At 38.4% G+C, this 22,012-nt stretch overlaps 1 protein-coding gene across 1 annotated transcript in view; it reads right to left on the bottom strand.

Moving 5' to 3' along the window:
- Positions 1-230: 230 nt before the first annotated feature.
- Positions 231-22,012, bottom strand: part of ibtk (inhibitor of Bruton agammaglobulinemia tyrosine kinase) — a 122,785-nt gene continuing 101,003 nt past the window's right edge. Inside the window, exons 22-28 of the mRNA XM_059982377.1 lie at positions 21,101-21,252; positions 17,817-17,971; positions 15,661-15,753; positions 11,901-12,062; positions 11,424-11,582; positions 7,472-7,604; positions 231-5,027 (exon numbers count right to left, since the gene is read on the bottom strand). Coding sequence (XP_059838360.1) covers positions 4,902-5,027; positions 7,472-7,604; positions 11,424-11,582; positions 11,901-12,062; positions 15,661-15,753; positions 17,817-17,971; positions 21,101-21,252 — 980 coding nt within the window. The 3' untranslated portion in view covers positions 231-4,901. The remainder of the gene's footprint in view (positions 5,028-7,471; positions 7,605-11,423; positions 11,583-11,900; positions 12,063-15,660; positions 15,754-17,816; positions 17,972-21,100; positions 21,253-22,012) is intronic.

Genomic DNA, 22,012 nt, shown 5'->3' on the forward strand with positions numbered 1-22,012 from the left:
TTGAACTTGAACTCACGTGCACCACTTATGCTGGCAGCTCATTCCATACTCGCAACTGAGTAGTTTCACTTCATGTTCCCCTTAAACCTCTCACCTTTCACACTCAACTCATGACCTCTGGTTTTGGTTGACCCTCCCAACCTCAGTGGAAAAAGCCTGCTTGTATCTACCCTGTTAATCAAGCATTAAGGAACATGTATAATGTTATATTAAAAAGAAATCATCTGATATTTGTTCAAGTGGATGTTTATTGCTTTTGTTGCATCAGCTTGCCACCCATCATGGCTGAACCCCATTTACAAGACTTTGTTTTAACGTACACTTAAGGATCATGAACACCGCATCTTAAGAATTATATTTATTTGCCCATACCCCTTTCCAACTGCCATTAAGGCATCTTTGGGCAATGATTCTTCTTATAATTGGAGATGCTTAATCTGCAAAAGGACAATTAGGAAGAGCAAACACTTCACTCGGCAGAGCCGTAATCACATCATTTTTGTTAAAGGTACAGGGAAGTCAACAGCTCCAACCTCATTTTTGCAAATACAAATAAATTAACAAACAAATCATGCATGAATAACTACACAATTAGGGTAACATCTGTCAAACACAAAACCACAAATAACTGCATTGCCTCAAAATGATGTATATTTTGGGAGTCCTAGATAGCATACCAATTTAAGTTCTCTTATAATCTTGCAGTTTATGTTATGTTCAAACCTACTGGACAATTTGAAACTCACTCATTTTCATTGAATGCATAAAGTAGTGATAAATTATGACTTCCAAAGCAGTGCAAGCTTAAATGTTCAACAGCGAAAAAAACCTCATTCTTCATCAGATCATTTTTTTATGAACATATTTTCCATTAGAAGTTTATTTCAGCACTTCTAAAAACCAACACAACAGCTGAACTGCAATGGACTGGTAACATTTTAATATACAACACCTAACAGTAATGTCTCCATTTAGACAACTGCAATTAGATCCTATTAAGTTTAATTAAGCCGTGTGCATCGTGGTTTGTTCTTAAGTAGTTTCTTAAGCACTCACACTCTCATACTCTGCTTACAAACTGTGTCAAATGTAAGTAGCATCCATTACTGTCAAAAAGGCTGCCACCTCAGGTTTGAACACAGGCAAGCTAAGCTGCCAACTTCCCTATATCCAGGCCTAAAATGGTAAAGACAACCCTGGTGTCAGCAATAGGGAACAGGAGTTTAATTTACTTAGGTTTAAAGCAACTATGAAAGAAAGAATAACGTGCCACAAAGTGAGTTTTTTTTTTGTGCTTTTCTTTTTACAATAAATTGCATTCTTAGTGACCAACAAAAATTGAAGTTATTAAAAATAATCAGAGCAATTTATTAATTATGCACAAGTTGTAAACCATCATAAACAGTAGTGACTAAGAGCTTCCAAAGACTGGGTGACATCTTGTAAAACTTCAACACTGCTTGTTGTTAATTATCAAATGTGAATGAATTCATTTTCCCACAAATTTTATTTTCCCTGTTATCAGGCACCTGATCTCCCAACAATTAGCGTTCCCAGTTGCCTCGACACTTTTGATCAAGTCAGCAGTGCACATGGTCAATTCTAAACTCCATCTGAGCAAAACAGTAACCACTTCAGCACAACAGCCAACCTTTTCTTACCGCATGTACACAGGTCTCAATTGCTAATGGAGCTTTTGCAAAACACTAGTCACATCAGAAGGCACAAAAATCAATTTAAGTGTCAGGCCAAGCAAAACATAATCAAATGCCCCCAGCTGATAGCAATCAATGCCAAATCATTGACTCAAAGTGGTTCCATTTTGCAAGGAATTAAGCTATCATTGCAAATCTGTTGATACACCAATCAGCCCACTGACATACATGGTTGGAGGTACTGTAGCTTTATTTGAACATGTAAAACAAAAGGAGAGAACATCCACAAGCTTGACAGGGATGAGTTCAGATGCACAGTGAAAGAGCTGATAGGAGAGAGGGAGGAAGAACAGAGATCTCTAGTGACCTATGAGCAGTTATTGTTGACGATGTCCTAAATCATGGCCTATGAGTGAGGCTGGTCTAAGAGTGCAGCCTAATGTGCCATGTTCATGTGTGGTATCAATTATCCCTACATTTAGGAATGTGAATCGGGTAAGAGATCACATCACAAATGTATGTTACATAAATGAGTTTGACACCCATGTTTTCCCCTACAAATAATGTGCTCAAGTAACGTGCTCATTTAAAAAATACTTGTTTTCTTAGAATTGTAAGACCACCTCAGGCTGACAGGCAAGCCAAGGTGTTCAAAGCTGGACGAGAAGCAACAATTGTTCAGATGGTACTAATGAACAATGCCATACACTTGCATGAAATACAAAGCTGTAACTGCAGACTTTACCATCTTCTCACATATTGTCAGTATATTGACAATTTATAGTGTTGGAACATCACCACATCAAATTGAAACATACCTACATAGTGCCACAGTGACAGGGTTAAGGAACTGACGTAACTGTACTGTATGTACAGCTACATTGTCAGCTTCATACATGTAGGCTTTAGAGTACTTCATTCCTTTTCACTCTTCCATGTGTTTCACTTTGTTTTCTCTATTGTGATTACAAAGGATAATAGAACTAGAGTCCAATGTGATGCCACCCAAATTCATCCATATTGATAAAGCTGGCTTCAATACTGTATGTCTAAGACAAGAAGCAAGGAAGGAATGGTGCAAGGCAAAGAACGACAGCCCAGGCAAAATGACAGAAGTTCAAATATTACGTGTGCTGCCATATTAGATACTGCTGTTCTGGCGTATCTCCCAATGATTAGGACATGTAACATCCCACACAATATCACATTCCTTGATGTGCTTTACAGGTAACTCTTATTGTCCAAGGAGGACCAGGATGCCAAGATCAATGGCCCACAATGTCATCATATGGGACAATGCATCTTTCCACCACTCATTTGCAGTGACAGACTGGTTTCAAGCTCATCTATGCACGAGTGTAGAATTTCTTCCACCATACCCCCTATTTCTCAACCTTATTGAAGAGCTCCCCCCCTCCCCCCCCCCCCCGGAGATGGAAGGTCTATGACAAGCATCCTTATCATCGAATACAACTGATGGACACTATGACATAGACTTGTCATATAATCAGTGTCAAGATATCAGGGTTGGAGTAGGCATTCCATAAGGTATTTCCCCCACTGCATCGCTAGGGAGCATAGTCTCTGTGATGCTGATGAAAAGATGTGGTTTAACATTAGGGACAGAATATATCAGATGTGAACATTATTGCACTGTATTTGTTATCAGAGCTGTACAGCTGTGTGTCAAAATGGCCGTGTGACACATCTAGTGTGCTAGTGTAGTGGGTAATGCTTGTTGCTCTCGCTTTCAGCTTCCACCGCTGGCTAGCAGTCTTGCAAAAGGGAGAGATGAATGTGAAAGTCTCTCCCTGCCAGAACAGAGCCTCTCCTACAGCGAGCTTCATGCAGTGCCATCTTGCTGGCAACACATGGAAACTGAATACCCTTCAGACTCAGGTTGAACTACAGAGGATGAGGAGGAGGAGGTCCGGCCCCCTGCACATGTAGAACACAAGCCCACCGGCATGTAGACCCAGCTATGGTCAAATTGCCCCACTGCCTTGTGGGCAGCCTCAGAAGAGAAACGAAGGATACGGGAGTAAACCCAGATAGAAAATCCAGAGTGCAGTCCCCAAGGTGGCTGGATGTTGCTGAACATCCTTCCAGCAGCTCCTACAGCCAAGCTGGTGCCAAACAAATTGCTTCGCTTTCCCTTGGAGTACACCTGTGAGGCTGAGATGACTAGGCATCTCAAGATCACCATACCTTCCACTCAGACTTGTCCATTGTCCTTTGAGACAGAGGGATGTCATCATCACTGTATGTTTCTTCCTCTAAAGGTGACAGCAATTTTATCTCTGACTTTCATGTAATAGATAGTGAACTGCTGAGATTACAGTGAATACTATAATCATTCTGTTGGTCCTTCAATGTCCTGATCTCTGGCATTCTACGAAGTAACATCACACTGTACGACTGACTACTTTGTTCATGTTATGCCTCAGTGAGAAGGATGGTCAGTGTTTTGCCAGTGATTATCTGGTGATTGCTTACTTGTGTTAGTGGTGTAATGTGTGCTACTGTTTTAATTGAATTATTCATCGTATTTATTGTTTTGCCAGTGAGAATGAGTATTTTGTGATGGTATCAACTGTTTTGAGAACATGGCTATCATTTTGACCAGTGTGGTTAAGCAACCGAGAAAAACTATATCAACACCTTAAGTGAAAGTAGGAGTCAGCAACCAAGGAAAATTATTGGTGCTCTACCACTGAATTAATTGGATATACTGTAATTTTAATACAGGAGCTGCAGCTAGACAAGAATCCAAAATAATAGGGCAGGAGTTCCCCTTACTACTATCACTGTGAAAAACTGCTACCTCCAGAGCTTTTACCTTCTTACTGACTCAACTATAGTCTGTGCCCAATAATTTACCCAGCATTCAGTCTAGAATTCTCTGCCACTAATTTTGCAATGTGGCCACAAAAGGTATGCTTTAAATGGTGTGTATGAAAACATTTGTGTTGGGGTAGTGGAGACACATCAATATTTGATCAGTGCTTCACACTGTATATGTTAGTTGTAAAGACCTTTATAATCTAGATGAAAAGTATAATCTAGCACAATAAACATTTTAATAGCAGTTGAGATTAAACACAGCAAACGATCTCCTGCGGCACTTAACAAAGAGGCACACTTTAACTCTTTTGTAAATGCAGCTTTTTTCCACAAATCAAGCACTGACCAATTTAATTTTATGACTATATAATATTAATAGTTCTAAACAAAAAGAGGCAAGAATCAATGTTTACTCCATACTGGGGCTGCCATGGGCCCTTGTGGTGATCTATCAATTATAATGAATTCTTCAGGGTTGTCAAAGGCTTGATAGTGGATTAATAATTCCTGGATAGCACATTCCTCAATCTGAAAATAAGAAAAAAAATCACTTACAAAATTTGGAGACATTAGATAATAGTAATTATTAAATTACTTCCTGGTTAGTTGAAAAATCCATTAGCAACAGGCCCTCATTAACACAATTAACATTAACATGGCTAATAAACACATTACATACAACTTTAGACATAAAATACAAGTGATGAAGATGAATCTAATGAGATTACAAGTTTTCTGCCTTTTTACTGGGAGTATCTGGAAATGTACCTCATTAGTCACTGGACTCCATGACGAGAAACCCACCGTACGTCTAGGTTGTATACGACTTTGGTCCTGCCAAACCTGTGCGGTTGGGATGTCTTGCCCACCCAAACCCTGGTTTGTGTAAATGCTGTGTGATTTACTGGCCCCCTGCTATCAACTGTTGGCAAGAAGTAATAGATTCTACAGTGCATAGAATTATAAAGAAAGTATATTTATGAACGTTAACTTAACCAAAGAGCTATTAAAGAAAGATGAAAAACAACATTATAATTAAACAGTCAAATGTGTACACAAGTTGGAGCTCATCTTGAAGCTGTCTGTAACTCATGCGCTGGACACTACCTTCCGAATGTTGCTCAAGATCCATCTCAAACAAGCCGGCTCTCCCAAGGGAGTATTGGTCCTTTCTCCTTGAAACCATATATCCGCACAAATCACTTTGTGCAACAGGAACGGCATCCTCAGCCATCTTCCATCCTGTCTTCTCCCAGCTCCCACCAAAAAGACCTTGACCTATACCGGTGTCCCTCACAAAAAAACCTCTCCACTCATTTTTTTTAAACTTGGTCTCACAAGAAGCTGCAAATGCAGGTATCTGGAGCAATAAGCAATCTGCTGGAAGAATTCAGTGGGTTGAGCAGCATCTATAAGAGGGAAATAATTCTTGACGTCTCGGGTCAAAATCCTATTTCAGTACCTAGTTTGTCAAAGACAGATTTATCAAAGTGTATACTTAGAGTTAAAGATAGCCGAGTATGGTTATATTCTGAAAGCCTGCGAGCTATGTATCTGTGAATCCTGATGGCTCACTTTCTAGCCATCAAGCTGACATTTCCCATATTTCCCAGAAAAGCATCAGGGCCTCCGTGCCCATGCTCCATTAAAACTTAATGGGTTCACTGGAAAAGTAATACTATGTAACACATTTTTAAAAATTAATTAAAGGTATATTTGGGATATTAATAGGGAATATTATAGGTCATAAAGCACAAAAATCAGGCCAGCTGACCCACTGAGTTCACATCAATCATCAAACACCCATTTCTAGTAATTAAATATCAATTCCATTTTATTCTCCCCACAGCCTCCACCAATACTTCATGTTCTATCACTACATACTAAGGGGAGGGTAAACTCTGGGTAAACCAGTCATATGGAAAATATGCAAATTCCACACAAGCAGCACAGATCAGTGTCAGAGTTGTAAGGTAACAACTCCATTTGCTATGCCAACCTTACCAATTGTCTGGACTCCCTGTCAGTTCAGAGTGTGCTGATTCTTGGAGTTTTAGTGTACTTATTAGTGATATTGTAGCATAAGTGGAGGTAATTTGACCAGGTGAACCTGTGCCAGGGCAAGCTCCAAAATTGATGTATTACAGGAATTTTTGGCATTCCCTGTCCACGCTAGTCAAAATGGATCTGATCCTTCCCAGTTCTTTTATCTGTACTGAAATGCAATTATGTAGCAAGTACTCAAATAATTTATTAATCAAGATGAATGTTTGTTTCTGCTACTTGATCTGACAGTATGTTCTGTGTTTTGAATTATTTCCTTAACTTGTGACTGTTTCATCTAGCAATTACCTTCAATGAGTGCCCTCCAATTGCACCCTATCTAGACCTGGCTTAATTAAACAACGCCCCTCCACTTTGTGTGTTTCATTTTATATATGAATCACATTGCAAAAAGTATCTACTGAAGATTCTAGAATAAACAAAAAATGTAGTAATTACTCCAGGTACTCCCTGTATAAATGTCATCAGTATGAATCAGGACACCAAGAGTAAACAGTCTTTGATTCATAAATGGTTCATATAGAAAAGGAAAAAAATGATTCCATTGCCCTTTACACTGGTGAGCAGTTTCTCATGTCCTTGGATAATCTCTAGAAAGATATACCTCCCTAGAATTTCCAGTTAACTGAAGTAAAAAGCAAGTCACTTCAGGATGACAACTAAGAATAAAATGTTTCCTGTTTGTCAAAAATGAGGGATTTCAAATTGATGGCATTTTGTAGATATCAAAGTAGCACAGTTGCTGTGATGTAGACATAGAGAGGCATTTTTAATGATCAGGAAGGGCAGAGTGCACAGGATAGTGAAGGTCGTGCTTGGCCGGCTGTCTTTGTTGCCTATGACATCAAGTACAAGAATGGGAAACCATGTTAGTTGTGCAACAGTTTACCTGTTTCATGTAATATTACCTGAATCAATGCCAGTGGCTTCTCCCTGCTCTTCACAAGTGCAGCCTCTTGCTGACGTTCCTCTTCCACAATAGCCGCAAAAGTAACTGGAGTCATTGTTCGCTGGCTTTTGGTAACTGTCGTTAACCAAGGACTGTTGGAGATGAAGCAATTTCAAATGAATTCACTTCCTCATTAGACAGCAAGACCCAGTTGTCTTGCAATTGTTAAGAATTCTGAATATAAATTAGATGCAGTTCGAAAAAGGAAAGATTACCTGAAATATTCTGAATCTCATAATTCTCAATTGTTAGTAATTGCTACTTTGCTAAATTCATATTCGTATACTTGAAGTACATTGGCTTTTTTAAGGATTCAATTACTTCCTGTATTTGCATTGGCCAAATTTTCAAAGTGGTCATCATAACATTAGATACGTTACAAAAAATCCACAAATGCAAGGCTAAGATTTAGTTACTTTAATAAAATGGTTTACAAAGGTCTTAAGGTAGAAGGTATGTAACTAAGCAATTGTTACATACACATTGGACCAAAAAATGTATTTGCTATCTTGGATGCCTACAGGAATTCATTTACGTATAATGTAAATTGAGACTAAGATGATTACATATCATAATCAAATAAAAACTGAGGATTTTGAAATCACCATAAGTCAGTCTTCAAGATGAACCAACGAAGCTTTCATTCGTATTTAAGCACTACTTTAATATTTAAAGGAAATAATTACTTTATGAAGCTTGAATTTAGCCTTGGTAGTGACTCATTCACTTTCAGCACCACATTTTATGAGTAATTAATGCAAAAAAACAGGTATTTGCAAAGTGTTCACGAACTTTTTCTTCCAACTGTATATTAAATAAGTAGTTCAAAAATAAAAAAAAGTGAGGTAGTATCCATGGATTCAGTGTCCATTCAAAATCAGACAGCAGAGAAGAGGCTGACCCTGAATCCATGAGTGTGCACCTTCACTCTTCTATACCTCCTTCCTGGTGGTTGCAATGAGAACAAGGCATGACCTGGGTGATACCAGCCCTTAATGATGGATGCCACCTTTTTGAGGCATCACTCCTTGAAGATGTCCTGGATAACTATGGAGGCTAGTGCCCACAATGAGCTGACAAGCTTATAATTCTCTGCAGCTTATTTCAATCCAGGCAGTAGTCCTGTACATCCCTCCCCCGCCCCCCACATACCTGCCGGTGATGCAGCCAGTTAGAATGCTCTCCACGATACATCTGTAGAAACTCGTGAGCATCTTTGGTGACATACCAAACCTCCTCAAATTCCTTATGAAATTGCTCACTTTCGATCCCTCAATGAGGACTGGTGTGTTCCCTTGTCTTTCCCTTTCTGAAGTCTACAATCAGTTCTTTGGTCTTACTGATGCTGAGTGCAAGGTTGTTGCTGTGACACCACTTAATTAGCTGATATATCTTGTTCCTGTATGCCCTCTCGTCACCTTCTGAAATTCTGCCAACGATAGTTGTACTATCAAATTTATAGACGGCACATGAGCTGTGCCTAGCCACAGAGTCATGGGTGTAAAGAGAGTAGAGCAATGGGCTGAGCTCCCATTCCCTGCGGTACGCCAATGTTGACTGTCGGTGAGGTGGAGATGTTACTTCCAATCCGTATAGATTATGGTCTTCTGGTGATAAAGCCAATAATTCAGTTGCAGAGGGAGGTACAGAGGCCCATATTCTGAAGCTTTTTGATTAGAGTTGTGGTAATGATTATGTTAAATGCTGAGCTGTAGTCAATAAACACAAGTATTTGTATTGTTCAGATGTTCCAAGGCCACATGAAGAGCCAGTGAGATTACACCACTGTAGACCTACAGTGACAATTGGCAAACTGCAGAGTCTTTGCTGAGACAGAAGCTAATTCTAGCCATAACCAACCTCTCAAAGCACTTCATCACCGTAGATGTGAGTGCTTCTGTAGTGCTATATTGATATAGGTGTCGCTAAGGCAGCTCATCCTGCACTTCCTGGGTACTGGTATAATTGTTGCCCTTTTGAAGCAGGGAAGAACTTCCACTACCAAAATTTTGTGACCAAAAGGACAGAAATAGGAGGTTAATAATAAAGCTCAACAGACTTGGAATAAAAGGTAAGCAGTTTGGGATGGATGGAGAGGAGGGAAAAATGTTTTCATGCAAAGGACTGTGAAGCTTTGGAATTCTCTAACCAGAAATTCAGAATTCATTCTCAACAAAGATCAACAGATTTCTAGAATTGAGAAAAAAGATAAAGGGCTATGGGAATAGGACAGGAAAATGGTGCTGCAGAGAAAAAGAACAACATTTTGATATACAGGTAGTCCCTGAGTTACGAACATCCAACTTACGGACAACTCGTACTTAACGAACCGAGGAAGGGGAACACCATCCGCCATTTTAAGTCGGATCGTGACACTGTCTGCCATTTTAAGTCCTTGCCGTTGACACTGTGTTGAGTGTGTAACTTTGTACTTAGCTTAAATTTTTCTTAGCAAGATTCACCCTGACCCTGCCCCGTTCCGGTCGGCTGGTGGCGCAGTGAGATCAGCGCCGGGCTGGAGAACGGAGGTTCCCAAGTTCGATCCAGTGACAGACCACTCCCATGCCAAGTTGATGTCGATCCAGTGTCTCCCATACCATCTGTGCCAGGTTAATGTCGAGCCTGCAACTCGACATCGTTTAATAATGACTGCCACAGTTTAAATTCCCACGCGGAATATTGTGAAGGATCAAATACCCAAACCCAGCACAGCCCCCACTTGTCCCATTTAACCTGTCTCAGTGCGATGGACTTTCAGACCCAGGGAATTCAGTGTGGAGGTCCTTAGGACCCATTGGACCTCGGGAGCCAGTGGAGCTCAGGACACGCCGCCCGCAGTATTTCTGTTCCATTGACGGGAAGTGATCGTGATTGAAAATGAAGTGGAAATAATAAAGCGATCGGAAAGAGGTGAAACGCCATCAGTTATCAGAAAAGCATTAAGCTACAGTCGCTCAACAATTGGAACAATTTTAAAGGATAAAGTGAGAATAATAGAGCATGTGCAAGACCCTGCCCTGATGAAAGCTACAATTATTACTAAGCAACGCAGTGCTTTAATTATTGGGATACATATGTTTCTTAAGTGTTTTATATGCATAGAAAGGTAAAATATATACTATATACTAAGACAAATGTTTGACTAACTGATAATACTGGATGTACTTGTTCCGACTTATGTACAAATCCGACTTAAGGACGGACTCAGGAACGGAACTCGTTCATAGCCCGGGGACTGCCTGTCTAGCAGAGCTGGCTCAAAGAGCCAAGTAACCTATTCTTGCTCGTATTTCTTCTGTCCATAACTAGAAAAAATCCATACAGCTATCCAAGAACAAAGGGGTTTGCACAAGATCTACTTATTTCAGAGCTCAAGCTACTTTATAAAAAGACAAAACAGTTCCAGTAGATATGTTGACTGAAGAATTCTATGAATGTTAATACATAAACATGAAGATTTAACTGAAATACAGTTTAGTTCTCCTCTTGAATATTTCACATACACTTGATTGTACATCTGAAGAAATGAAACTTTTTATGTAAAATATTAGACTGTTTGCACAGGGATCAGTAGATGCAACCCTACAGAGCATTGTGACAAAGGTTGAATTATTAAAATTAACAAATAAACTTAAATCAACTGGTCATGCTTTTCTACGGATGACCCAATCTATAGTAGCAAAATACCTAAAGTATTAGTGACATAGGTGAAGCTTTTGGAGAAAACTTTATATTAGAAAATCCGAACATAAAAACTGGATACTGTCATTTTATTATGTGTCAATTTAAATAGAAGTAGAAAGTGCATGCAACACCCAGCAAGTCAGGAATCATTTTTTATTTCAGATTTCCAATATCTGCATTATTAATACGGATTCAAATATAAAAAAACATTTTCTTGAATTCTTCACCTGATCGGTTGCTCATATTTGTTATGGTCCTCTTCTTGTTTAGTACTGTATTCCCATGAGCTGGAAAGCAGGGAATCACCTGGTCTTTCTGATAACTTCTCTTCTACCAATAGGTCACGGAATGATTTTGGAGATGAGAGCCCAATGAATGGAGTAGCCCTAAATAAAAATGTTTCGTTAGTGTTTACAATTACACTTTAAAGTAACTAAGGAGAACTAAATAAACGAGTTCTGTTTCTCAATTATACCAAAGTTGAGAGCCTAGTATTTCTTCAAGTTTTCATATTTTACCTTGGATAAGTTCAATAAGAACTTCACAATAGAAAAATATATTTAAGTGAGGCAAGTTGCATATGACATGAAGCTGATACATGAAGATCATCACAAAATATTAACCGAACATATAACAGAAACAGGGCAAAAGCTTTAAATATTATTTAAAATTCATTCAATTTAATTTGTCATACTTGATCTTACCAAGCACTTCCCATCTTAGATGGGGTTAATTGTGCAGTTAGGCTTGATTTCAAGGGAGGGTTGTCCAGCCTGTTGTGTGTGCTTGGCTCTTTAGCAGCCATCGCAATCATCTTCCTTTGTTTCTGAGAAAGCTTTCCTCCATGGCACAATAACTTATTCCCACTGTGGAAATGTTGCATTGTTAAATAAAGTTTTCTCACAGTTTTATGCATTTCTGGCAGACTTTTTTGTTAAAATGAAAAAGAATTGCTTTATATTTCAGTCCTATGAATGTTAATCTTCTCTGAAGGTTTAAACTATTGCAACTCTTCTAAACTATAAACTGGTCATCAATCACTCATTTACACTAATCTTACGTCAATTCTTTTTTAAAATTCTCCCCACATTTTACATGGACAGGTTAGAAAGTTAGTTAAGAGTTTTTCACATACTATTAGAACTTAACTTCTGGGGAATCAATTAAACATTTCCAGGAACAATAAAATCTTTATCATCAGGGCAATACTACACATAACCCGTTATCAGATGCATATCAAGCTTTAGAATATTCATGATAGCATGTTCTCTTCCTTGAAATGTAATATAGGCCAAATCTAATACACCTTTAGCCAATGCAAACACAAAAGGGATTGTGATGAAAGTAATGTATTAACATATACAGAATATATATTTTCTGTGAGGAAAGGTTCATTTTACAGATGGTGAAAACATATGGTTATTTCATTAAAAAAATGCTTGTGGTGCACAACAATGCTGTACTCTCTACTCTGCTCCCTATGCACTCATGACCGAATGGCCAGATTCTGGTCTAATTCCACTTGTAACATGGATTCCTCCCCTTGCTTAATGGTATTGGTCCAAGGCACAGAAAAGGGTTAGGAAGCTCTGATTTGTAAGCTTGCAGCTGATACCAGCATAATGGACAGTATGTCAAATAATAATGAGTACAGGAAGATAATGAGTCCAGTGAGATTGTACCATGACAAATTTTCCCTCAATGTCAGCAAAAAAAAAAAGCTGGTCATTGACTTCTGGAAAGGGGGCAGTGCACATGTTTCTGCTTTTATCAACAGTGCTGAGGTCAGGAGAGTTGAAAGCTTCAAGTTCCTAGGTGTAAACATCACCAACAGACTGTCCTGCTCCAACCATGTACTGTTACAAGAACAAGTTTAAGAACCCTTTGCATTTATTTGGTTTTCTACATTACTCATAAAATGTGGTCTGATCTTCATCCAAGTCACATCTGTAGACAAACACCATCTGCCTCAGCTAATATCACGCAAACAACTGTACTACTTCTCATCAGTACTGAGTACACCATTTAAACAATTATAGCCTAGGTTTCAAGAAAGTAAGTGAACCTCTGGGGTAATGCCTTCTACAAAAGCTATTTGGAGAGATGTGTTCCAATCAATGAGATAAAATTGGAGGTGTGGGTTATAGAGATGCCCTACCCTATAAAAAAACACACACAAAGTTAGGTTACTGACAGAGCCTGCTCTTCTCACGAAAGATCTGTTTGTGTGCAGCATACCTCAATCAAAAGGATACCTCAATCAGAGGATCTTAGACAAATGGTAGAGATGTATTGTTCTGGAAAAGGCTACAAAAGCATTTCTAAATACCTGAGTGTTCATCAGTCCACAGTCAGAGAAACTGTCTACAAAGATCACATCAAGAGCACAACCTACAATGCCGAAGGCCATGAGAAAGAACTGAAGGGGAACAGCAAAAATCTGCAGAAATCTCTAGAACTTGAACTCTCTGTTCATGTGTCCACTATAAGAAGAACACTGAAATAGAATGGTGTTCATGGAAGAACACTATGGAGGAAACCACTGCTCACCAAAAAAACATTGCTGCATATCTCAAGTTTGCAAAATACCACCTGGATGCTCCACAACACTTCTAAGACAATGTTCTGTGGACAGATAAGACAAAACATTAACTTTCTGGCAGCAATGCACATTGCTATGTTTGAAGGAAAAAGGGCACTGCACACCAATACCAAAACCTCATCCCAACTAAGGCATGGTGGAAGCAGCATCATGATTAGGGCTACTTTGCTGACTCAGGACCTGGACAGCTACAATCGCTGAGGGAACAATGAATTCAAAATTATATCAACACATTTTACAGGAGAATGCCAGGGTAGCAGTCCATCACTTGAAGCTTCATAGAAGTTGGATGATTCAACTAGACAATGATCTGAAACACAAGAGTAAATCAACAACAGAATGATTTAAAAATAAGAAAATTGTTTATTTTTGGAATGGCCAAGTCAAAGTCCAGACCTTAACCCAAATGGGATGCTGGGGCTTGACTTGAAGAGGGCTGTTCAAACCAGGTAATTACAAAGGTATCCCAGAAATATTAATGAACTGAAACCTTTTTATGGAGGAATGGTCTAAAATTGCTCCTCACTGTTGTGCAAGTCTGATCAGCAGCTACAAGAAACATCTGGTGGTGGCTACTGTTGCCAAAGGAGGTTCTACACATTATTACAAAGTTCACATTATTTTTCCAGCTAAGCCTGTGAATGATTAAACATGAAAGTACAATTGTTTACATGTTACTAATTTAGGCAGATTGCGTTTGTCTATTACTGTGACTTAAACGAAGATCAGACCACATTTTATGAGTGATTAATGCAAAAAACCAAGTAACTGCAAAGGGCTCACAAACTACTTCTTGCAACTGTAGATGTCACAGCAAAGAACACTCACCAGATCTTTATTTCTTCAGGAGGCAAAGGAAATTTGGCATATCCCCTCTAACCTTCACCAATTTCACCAATACACAAAAGATAGAATCCTATCCAGATCCACGTGGCTTGGTTTTGGCAATTGCTTTGCATTTTGTCCAAAAGAAATTGTAAATAGTTGAGGATACAGTTCAGTGCATCACAGAAACCAGCCTCCTGTCCATGAACTACACGTTTTGTTGCCTCAGTAAACCAGCCAACAGAAGATCTCACCCACCCCAGATATTCTCTCTTCTCTCCATCCCACCCTCGATTAGACAGAAGTCATAAAAGCCTGAAAGCACGTACCACTAGGCTGAACGACAGCTTCAATCCTGCTATTATAAATCTATCAAACAGTTCCTTAGTATAATAAGATCACTGTTCTGAGCTGTGGAGTGCATGGCTACACAGTAACTGAAATGCTCCTGCGCACATAACCTTTGTTACTGAAACTTTCTTAATTTCTCATAGATGGAATTTTCCTAACACTTAAACAGCCGAGCAGTTTTTAGAGTGTAAAAAGTTTCCCACTCAGAGCAAAGGTGTAAAAAGAAATCAGGGAACATTAAGATGGGACTCTCAATTTCACAACCCACATCATTAGGGCCTTGCTCTGCACTTTCTCTGTAACTGTAATACATTATTCTGCATTATGTTAGGTTTTAACCTTATACAACTTTAACTGTTGTAAGAATTATCTATATGGACGACATGCAAGACAAGTTCTTCACTGTGCCTTGGTTCATGTCACAATAAACCAATTTATCAATTTATAGAAAAGTATGGGATGATACGAAATGTTATTACCGATAGCTTTGGATTTACTAATGGTTACAAGGAGCCAAATACCAGTCTCAGGGTAAGTATTTTAAAAATTCACCTGAAGAAGTATCTTCAACAAAACAAAAACAAATTTGAATAATATTCCACAATGTGCAAAAATAGCAGAATGGAGAATAGTGAAAATCTTTGTTCAGGTTATTTAATTTTAAGATCTTACAGATTTGTTCTTACCCTGCATTAGTCTTTGGCGCATTGACACATTTTCGCATATTTTCCTCCATTTCCATTATTGCTCGTAGGCCTACAGTGGGAGGTCTTGCAGGACTAATAAAAAAATAATTTTAAATTGTCAGAAAGAGTTCAGGGAGTTACATTTGAACTGCTCTAATAACAGAAGGATTAATAAAATCAAACATTAAACAAGTCTCAAGCATTGAAGCTAAGGAATACTGGAAGTGTTTGCAAGTAGTAGGTCCAAATGATAATTTGGCTTTGACGTGGCAGGAAAGATGAAAAAAAAAACTCAAGGAAGAACAAGAAAGAGGATGCTGCTGAAGCAGCAAGAACAATAAGATGGTCTTGGAGCTATTACAATCACATTGGCCACCTTTTACACAACTTGCTCCTCTAACATCAGTTACATTCACTATTGGGTGACACAAAGAATGGCTAATACAATTTTGTATCACTTCTCAAACTTAATGTCAAATCAGGTTTCTGTATTTATAGCGTAGTAGGCAATTCCTCTAACTTTGTTAGATGCCTTGCAGATATAACCCTTACATCAAATAATTATGCCTGTTTTCCAGTTTTAACATGAAAACCAAAATCACACGCCTTTTAATACAGTCAATTTATTAATGTTCTGCATTTCCTTCTGCTCCTTTAACATCCTCATTATAATTTACCCGTTTGTCCATGTCTTTGGACATCTTTTTTAATATTTGCTTAGTTGACTCGGTAACCATTTTTATCACGATCATCCCTCTGTTGCATCTTGGAATTAATATATTTTCTCTGTTAAAATCAAGGCCATTTTCTTTAATGATTTCCTCTACTATATATGAAATAGAAACAATTTAAACAGAGTTTAACCCTGCTGCAAACCAAGAGTTACTCCTGCAACTCTGGCCATTGTTTATCATCAAATTTAATTGTTCCACCTACAGCAGTTGTGCGATTAGCTGTCAAGATCATAAATTCCCTCCACAAATCTCTCTACTCCCTTACCTCTTTCTCTATCTTTTGGCCTTAAAACTTCCTTTTCTGACCAATCTCTTGGTTTTCGGCCCAAATAAACCCACTGACTTGGTTGACAATGTCAGAGTCATACAGCATAACAGGTACTTCAGCTCAGGCTATCTATGACTAGACCCATTTGCTTGTGTTTAGTCCATATCCTTCTAAACCATTGTAATTGCATCTTTTTACATCTTCCTCCGGCAGCTCATTCCACATAGACACAACTCCACCTGAAAAATCAAATTCTCCTCTGTAAACCTTTGTCCTCTCACCTTAAATCTATGTCCTGTAATTATAAACTCCCCTACTGCGGAAAAGACTGTAGCCATCAAACTCATCTACATCACTCATGTAATTAATTATCTCTAGAGACCTGACTCTCCAACTGCTCCAGGGTAAAAAGTGCCAACCTTTCCCTATAACTCAAGTCCCAGGAACATCTTAGTGAATCTTTTCTGCACCCCTTCCTGATTAACTACATAATTCCTATAGTTTGCCAAACAGAACTATGCACAATACTCCAAGAGTGGTTTCACCAACAACTTATACAATTGCAACACGATGTCCCAACTCCTGACCAACTGAAGAAGACAAGAATGCCAAACACCACCTTTACATGTCTACCTGTGTCACTAAATTCAGGAAACTATGTGGCTATACCCTTAGTTCTCACTGTTCTACAATACTACCCAGTGCCCTGCCATTTACCATGCAAGTTCTGCCCTGGCTTAACCAAAATGCAGCATCTTGCACTTGTCCAAGTTAAATTCCATCTGCCATTCCTTGGCCCATGTACCAGGTTCATCTAGTATTTGTTGTAATCTTAGATAATGTTCTACATTGTCCAATGCTCCTATAAAACTCTTTGCAATGTTACAAAAAATACTACAAAATTGCACGCTTTTGCTTTACAATGTATATTACTACATAAAGACCATCATACAGACACAATATACAATCCATTCTCTGGATAGTTTTCTTTGATATAAAGTAGTGAAAAAGGGTGCAGAGGTTCATGTACAGATTCCAGGGATTTGTTCTTGAAAGACATTTTAAACAATTGTGGACCCCAAAAAGAGTGGAGATTCCATAGAAGCAGAAGTAATATATTTCACAATTTCTGAACAATAAACTGTGTACGTTACCTCAGAGAACAAGTCGTCCACCCTGTAGCATTACTAGAGCTAGATCCGAGACAGAATTTTGGATTTGACTCCTTCGTAGAAGGCAATATTTTCTCACTCATTTTTGCCTCTTCAGTTGGATATTTTCTTTCTGAAATACTGATTCCCTCATCAACCTAAAATGTGAAAAATTATCTATGAAAATACTGATCAATGATCATTGTCGACTGCTGGTTAAAAACAATTAGGTGACATAAAGGACAGGCATTAATACATTATAATGCTGTAACTCCAACTGATGTACTTGAACAATGGCAAACTGAAAAAGAACATCATCAGTAATTTATGCATCATCATCAATTATTATATTTGTTGCTCTGGCATCATTAGAAATGTGGATATTCTACTTGATAAGATTGTTAATTAATTTTACATTTTTAAAGACATGGGAGACATGACAGGGCCACATTTATATGGACATTATTGCCATCCTTCATTAAAGTACAAATGCTTTGTTTATTTTAATATTATTTACTTTATATTAGTTACATGATTTCAAATGAATTCAAGATTTAGTTTTTTTTAAAGTAACAGAAAAATATTTTCTATTTGAATTATTTTCCACCATTTCTAAATTTTAAAGGATAATGTTTCTTGGGAATCCTTAAACATGTACCAGAGACTGGAGTTGCAGTTTCATACCTCCAGTGAGTTCTATCCTGACCTCTAGTACTATCTGTGTGGAGTTTGCATGCTCCTCAGTGATCAGTATACTTCTACATCACATGTGTAGATTGATACAGTGCCTTGAGAAAGTATTCAGCCCCCAAAACTATTTTCACATTTTACTGATTTGATCTATTCTGCACACCATTGTGCATCAAATCAAAAGAAAATCTCCAAAACTGTCCACAATTTATTAAAAATTAAAAACCAACATTGAGGCTGAAAAAGTAGTCATTCCCTTTGCAATTGACACACCAACTCTCCTACTGCATTACATTACCAACTCACCCAATTTGTTGATGTAGAAAACTGAAGGATCACTTGTCTATTTTCAATGAATTCCTAAGAATAAATACCCCTAACTCTCTGTATGGTCCAACAAAATGGTAGATTTTCAACAGACCAAACCAAATTGAAGACAAAAGATTCAAGACAAGTCAGGGGAATGATAACAGAGAGCACAAATCTGGGAAGGGTACATCTCAAAGGTAGGGAACATCCCTCAGAGCTCAGTGCAGTCCATTGTGAAAAAGTGGAAAAAATATGAAACCACAGCTACACTGCCTAAGTCAGGCCACCTCTCTAAACCTAGTTGCTGGAGAAGAATGGCACTTGTAAGGGAGGCTACTGTGATGCCAAAAGTCACTGAGTGACATACAGAATTCAGTGGCTGGAACTGGGGATGAAGTTCATGACTTCACAATCACCAAGGATCTTGCGCAAAAGGGGTATTCATGGAAGTGTAGCAGGGAAGAAAGCCTGGCTAAAAAAAAACACATCTTTATCTGTAAAGACTTTGCAAGATATCACCTAGAAGGCAGAGTAAAGAGGTGGAAGAAGGTCTTTTGGTCAGATGAGACTAAAGCGTAAATTTTTGGCCCCAACACTAAGTAGTACTGTGGCACAAATCTAATGGTGCACATCAACCAGGTAACACTATCCCTTCTGTAAAGTATGATGGTGGCATCATACTTTGGGATGCTTTTCAGCAGCAGGAACAGGAAATCTGGTCATGATTGATGGGAAGATGAATGCTGCTAAATACAGAGAGATCCTGGATAAAAACTGCTCGTCTCTATCAGAAAGCTTAAAATGGGGAGAAAATTAATCTTTCAACAGGACATCAACCTAAAACACACTGCCAGAACAACCATGGAGTGGCTTAAAATGAAGAAAACGGAGGTCCTTGAGTGGCCCAGTCAGAGTCCTAACCTTAACCCCATCAAACGTCTTTGGCAAGACCTCAAGACTGTTGTCCACTGCCGCTCCCCAACAAACCTAGCGCAGCTTGAGCAGTTTTGCAAGGAGGAATGGACAAAACTTGCTACATTGTGTTGTGCAAAGCTAGTAGAGACCTATCCAAAAAGACGGCTGGCTGTAATAGCTGCAAGAGGTGGTTCAACTAAGTACTGAGCAAAAGGGGATGAATACTTTTGAAAGGCTGGAATTTCAAATTTTGAATGTCACGCTTTACAATATTCCCTGATTTTTGGGGCTTTACTGTGGGGGGGTGGAAAAAAAAGGAGCATGCATTCACAAATAAAAATTTTCAGTTAAACTGATCATAATCCCTGGTTGTAATACTCATTTATAAGAACAAAGGGTTGGGGGGGGGGCAAATATTTTTACAAGGAGCTATATACTGATCGGCTAGAGTGAACTGCCCCAGTGTGCAGGTGAGTGGCCGAAGCTGAGGAGAGTTGATAGGAACATGAAGATCAGTATAGGATTAGTGTAAATCTGTGTTTGATGGTCACTACATACTCGGTAGGCTTGAAGGGCTTGGTTCCATGCTGTATGATTCTACGTGCTTCAGAACATGAGAAATTGTGAAAAGACACAAGCCAGCCGAAAACCAGAATACTCTAAGGATGAGACCTCAGCAGTCTTCTGATTTGTATAACAACTGCAGTTAGACCTTGGGAGTTGCACAACCACAAGACTATTCAGTTACAAGGATCACATAGGGGATGGCCACCAGGGAGAACAGAGTATCAATACAAATCCCATTCCTCACCCATCATTATGGTAGTTTTAATTTGAATATATTCCAAAAACTGTTTGGCTTCTATCCCACTATCACTTTTAGTTTTATAGTTAAAAATGGAGCAATTCACATGGTAAGGCTAATCTATGCCAGAGAGAAATGCAAATTTATTCAATGCAATTGTTAATAATGTGCTTCATGCCCTATAGCTATTTTAATAATTTTGTGTAAGTAGCAGGTACAGGATTTCACATTGGAGAGATTTCTTAAAATATAATTATGATTCATGCAAGGTCAATTTCTCTAAATACACTTTATTCAGTAACTACTTCAAAAGGCCTTTCAAAACAAAATATTGATTTTAATATAGGTCAAAATACAATAATGTTGAGAACCAGGCATCACAGCAGTGAGGAGCTATGCCAAACCACGAAGGATGCAGTGTAATAAGAAATTGGGGAACTAACGGAGAATTGTCAAAGCATTCCAAAACTATTAAATGTTACCAGGATGAGTTATTTTTGCCTGTTTTTACAGTACTTTTGCTGTAACTATTGCAAATCAAAAACAAACTGTATTTATAAAGGCAGACCTCCGATTTCTCCAGGCAAAATCCAGCTGCAAAGTCAGGTGAAGCTAATTCTCGGGGGCTGGCTACTCCACCAGCATAGCTGCCTTCAGAATCAGACATCAACAGTTCTTGCAGGGATTCCACTGAACTGGTTTTAGTTGGTCTTATAAAATCTGCAGAAATAAAAGACTGATCTTACCTCAACAGTAATAACAATTTTGTGTAGTAAATGATCTTAGGTACACATCTTCAGTATGTGTGTCATATCTTAGGTATATCCACAGACCATAAAATGGTGGCATACATCTATTAAGTTATCATAACCATGTTAATTCCCGAGACACTGAAAGGTGGTTGTTACCTGCTACTTAAGAACCAGAAATCTACATGAGACGAGTCAAATAAAACCTTAGTTTTCCTCTAAAACTAGTGAATCAAATTGTAAACTTGCTGTTTTTGTTCACCTTTATCTTCACCACCTATAATTTTACTTTCAGCTGTATAATCAGGCTTGGTCAACACATTCCAATAGACTAGACTAAATAAATCACCCAGATTTCACAACATTAAGAACATAGCATACAGACAAGGAGTGTACCTGTCCTTTCTATGGTTTTCATTATTTCACCCTTTGTTCCAACCTTTGCCTTCCTCCACTTTGTCACATAGAATAACTTGTTTTCACTCTTTATTCTGATGAAGGGTATTTGACTTGAAATGCCGACCTCTTCCTGTTTCCATAAAAGCAGCTTAGCTGGCTCAGTTCCAGCATCTATAGTTTTGTTCTCCAAATCAACTTTTTCCAATGTTTTTTTCTGATGTCTTTAAGGAGTATTGTACATTATTCAGCTAACCATATAGATCACATAAAAAACTCAGCAAATTTAAATTCCAGAATTGCTGACGTCCTGACACAAATTTTCCAATTATCCT

This window comes from Hypanus sabinus, chromosome 10 (assembly GCF_030144855.1).
Source record: "Hypanus sabinus isolate sHypSab1 chromosome 10, sHypSab1.hap1, whole genome shotgun sequence".
In the NCBI taxonomy this organism is placed as follows: Eukaryota; Metazoa; Chordata; class Chondrichthyes; order Myliobatiformes; family Dasyatidae; genus Hypanus; species Hypanus sabinus.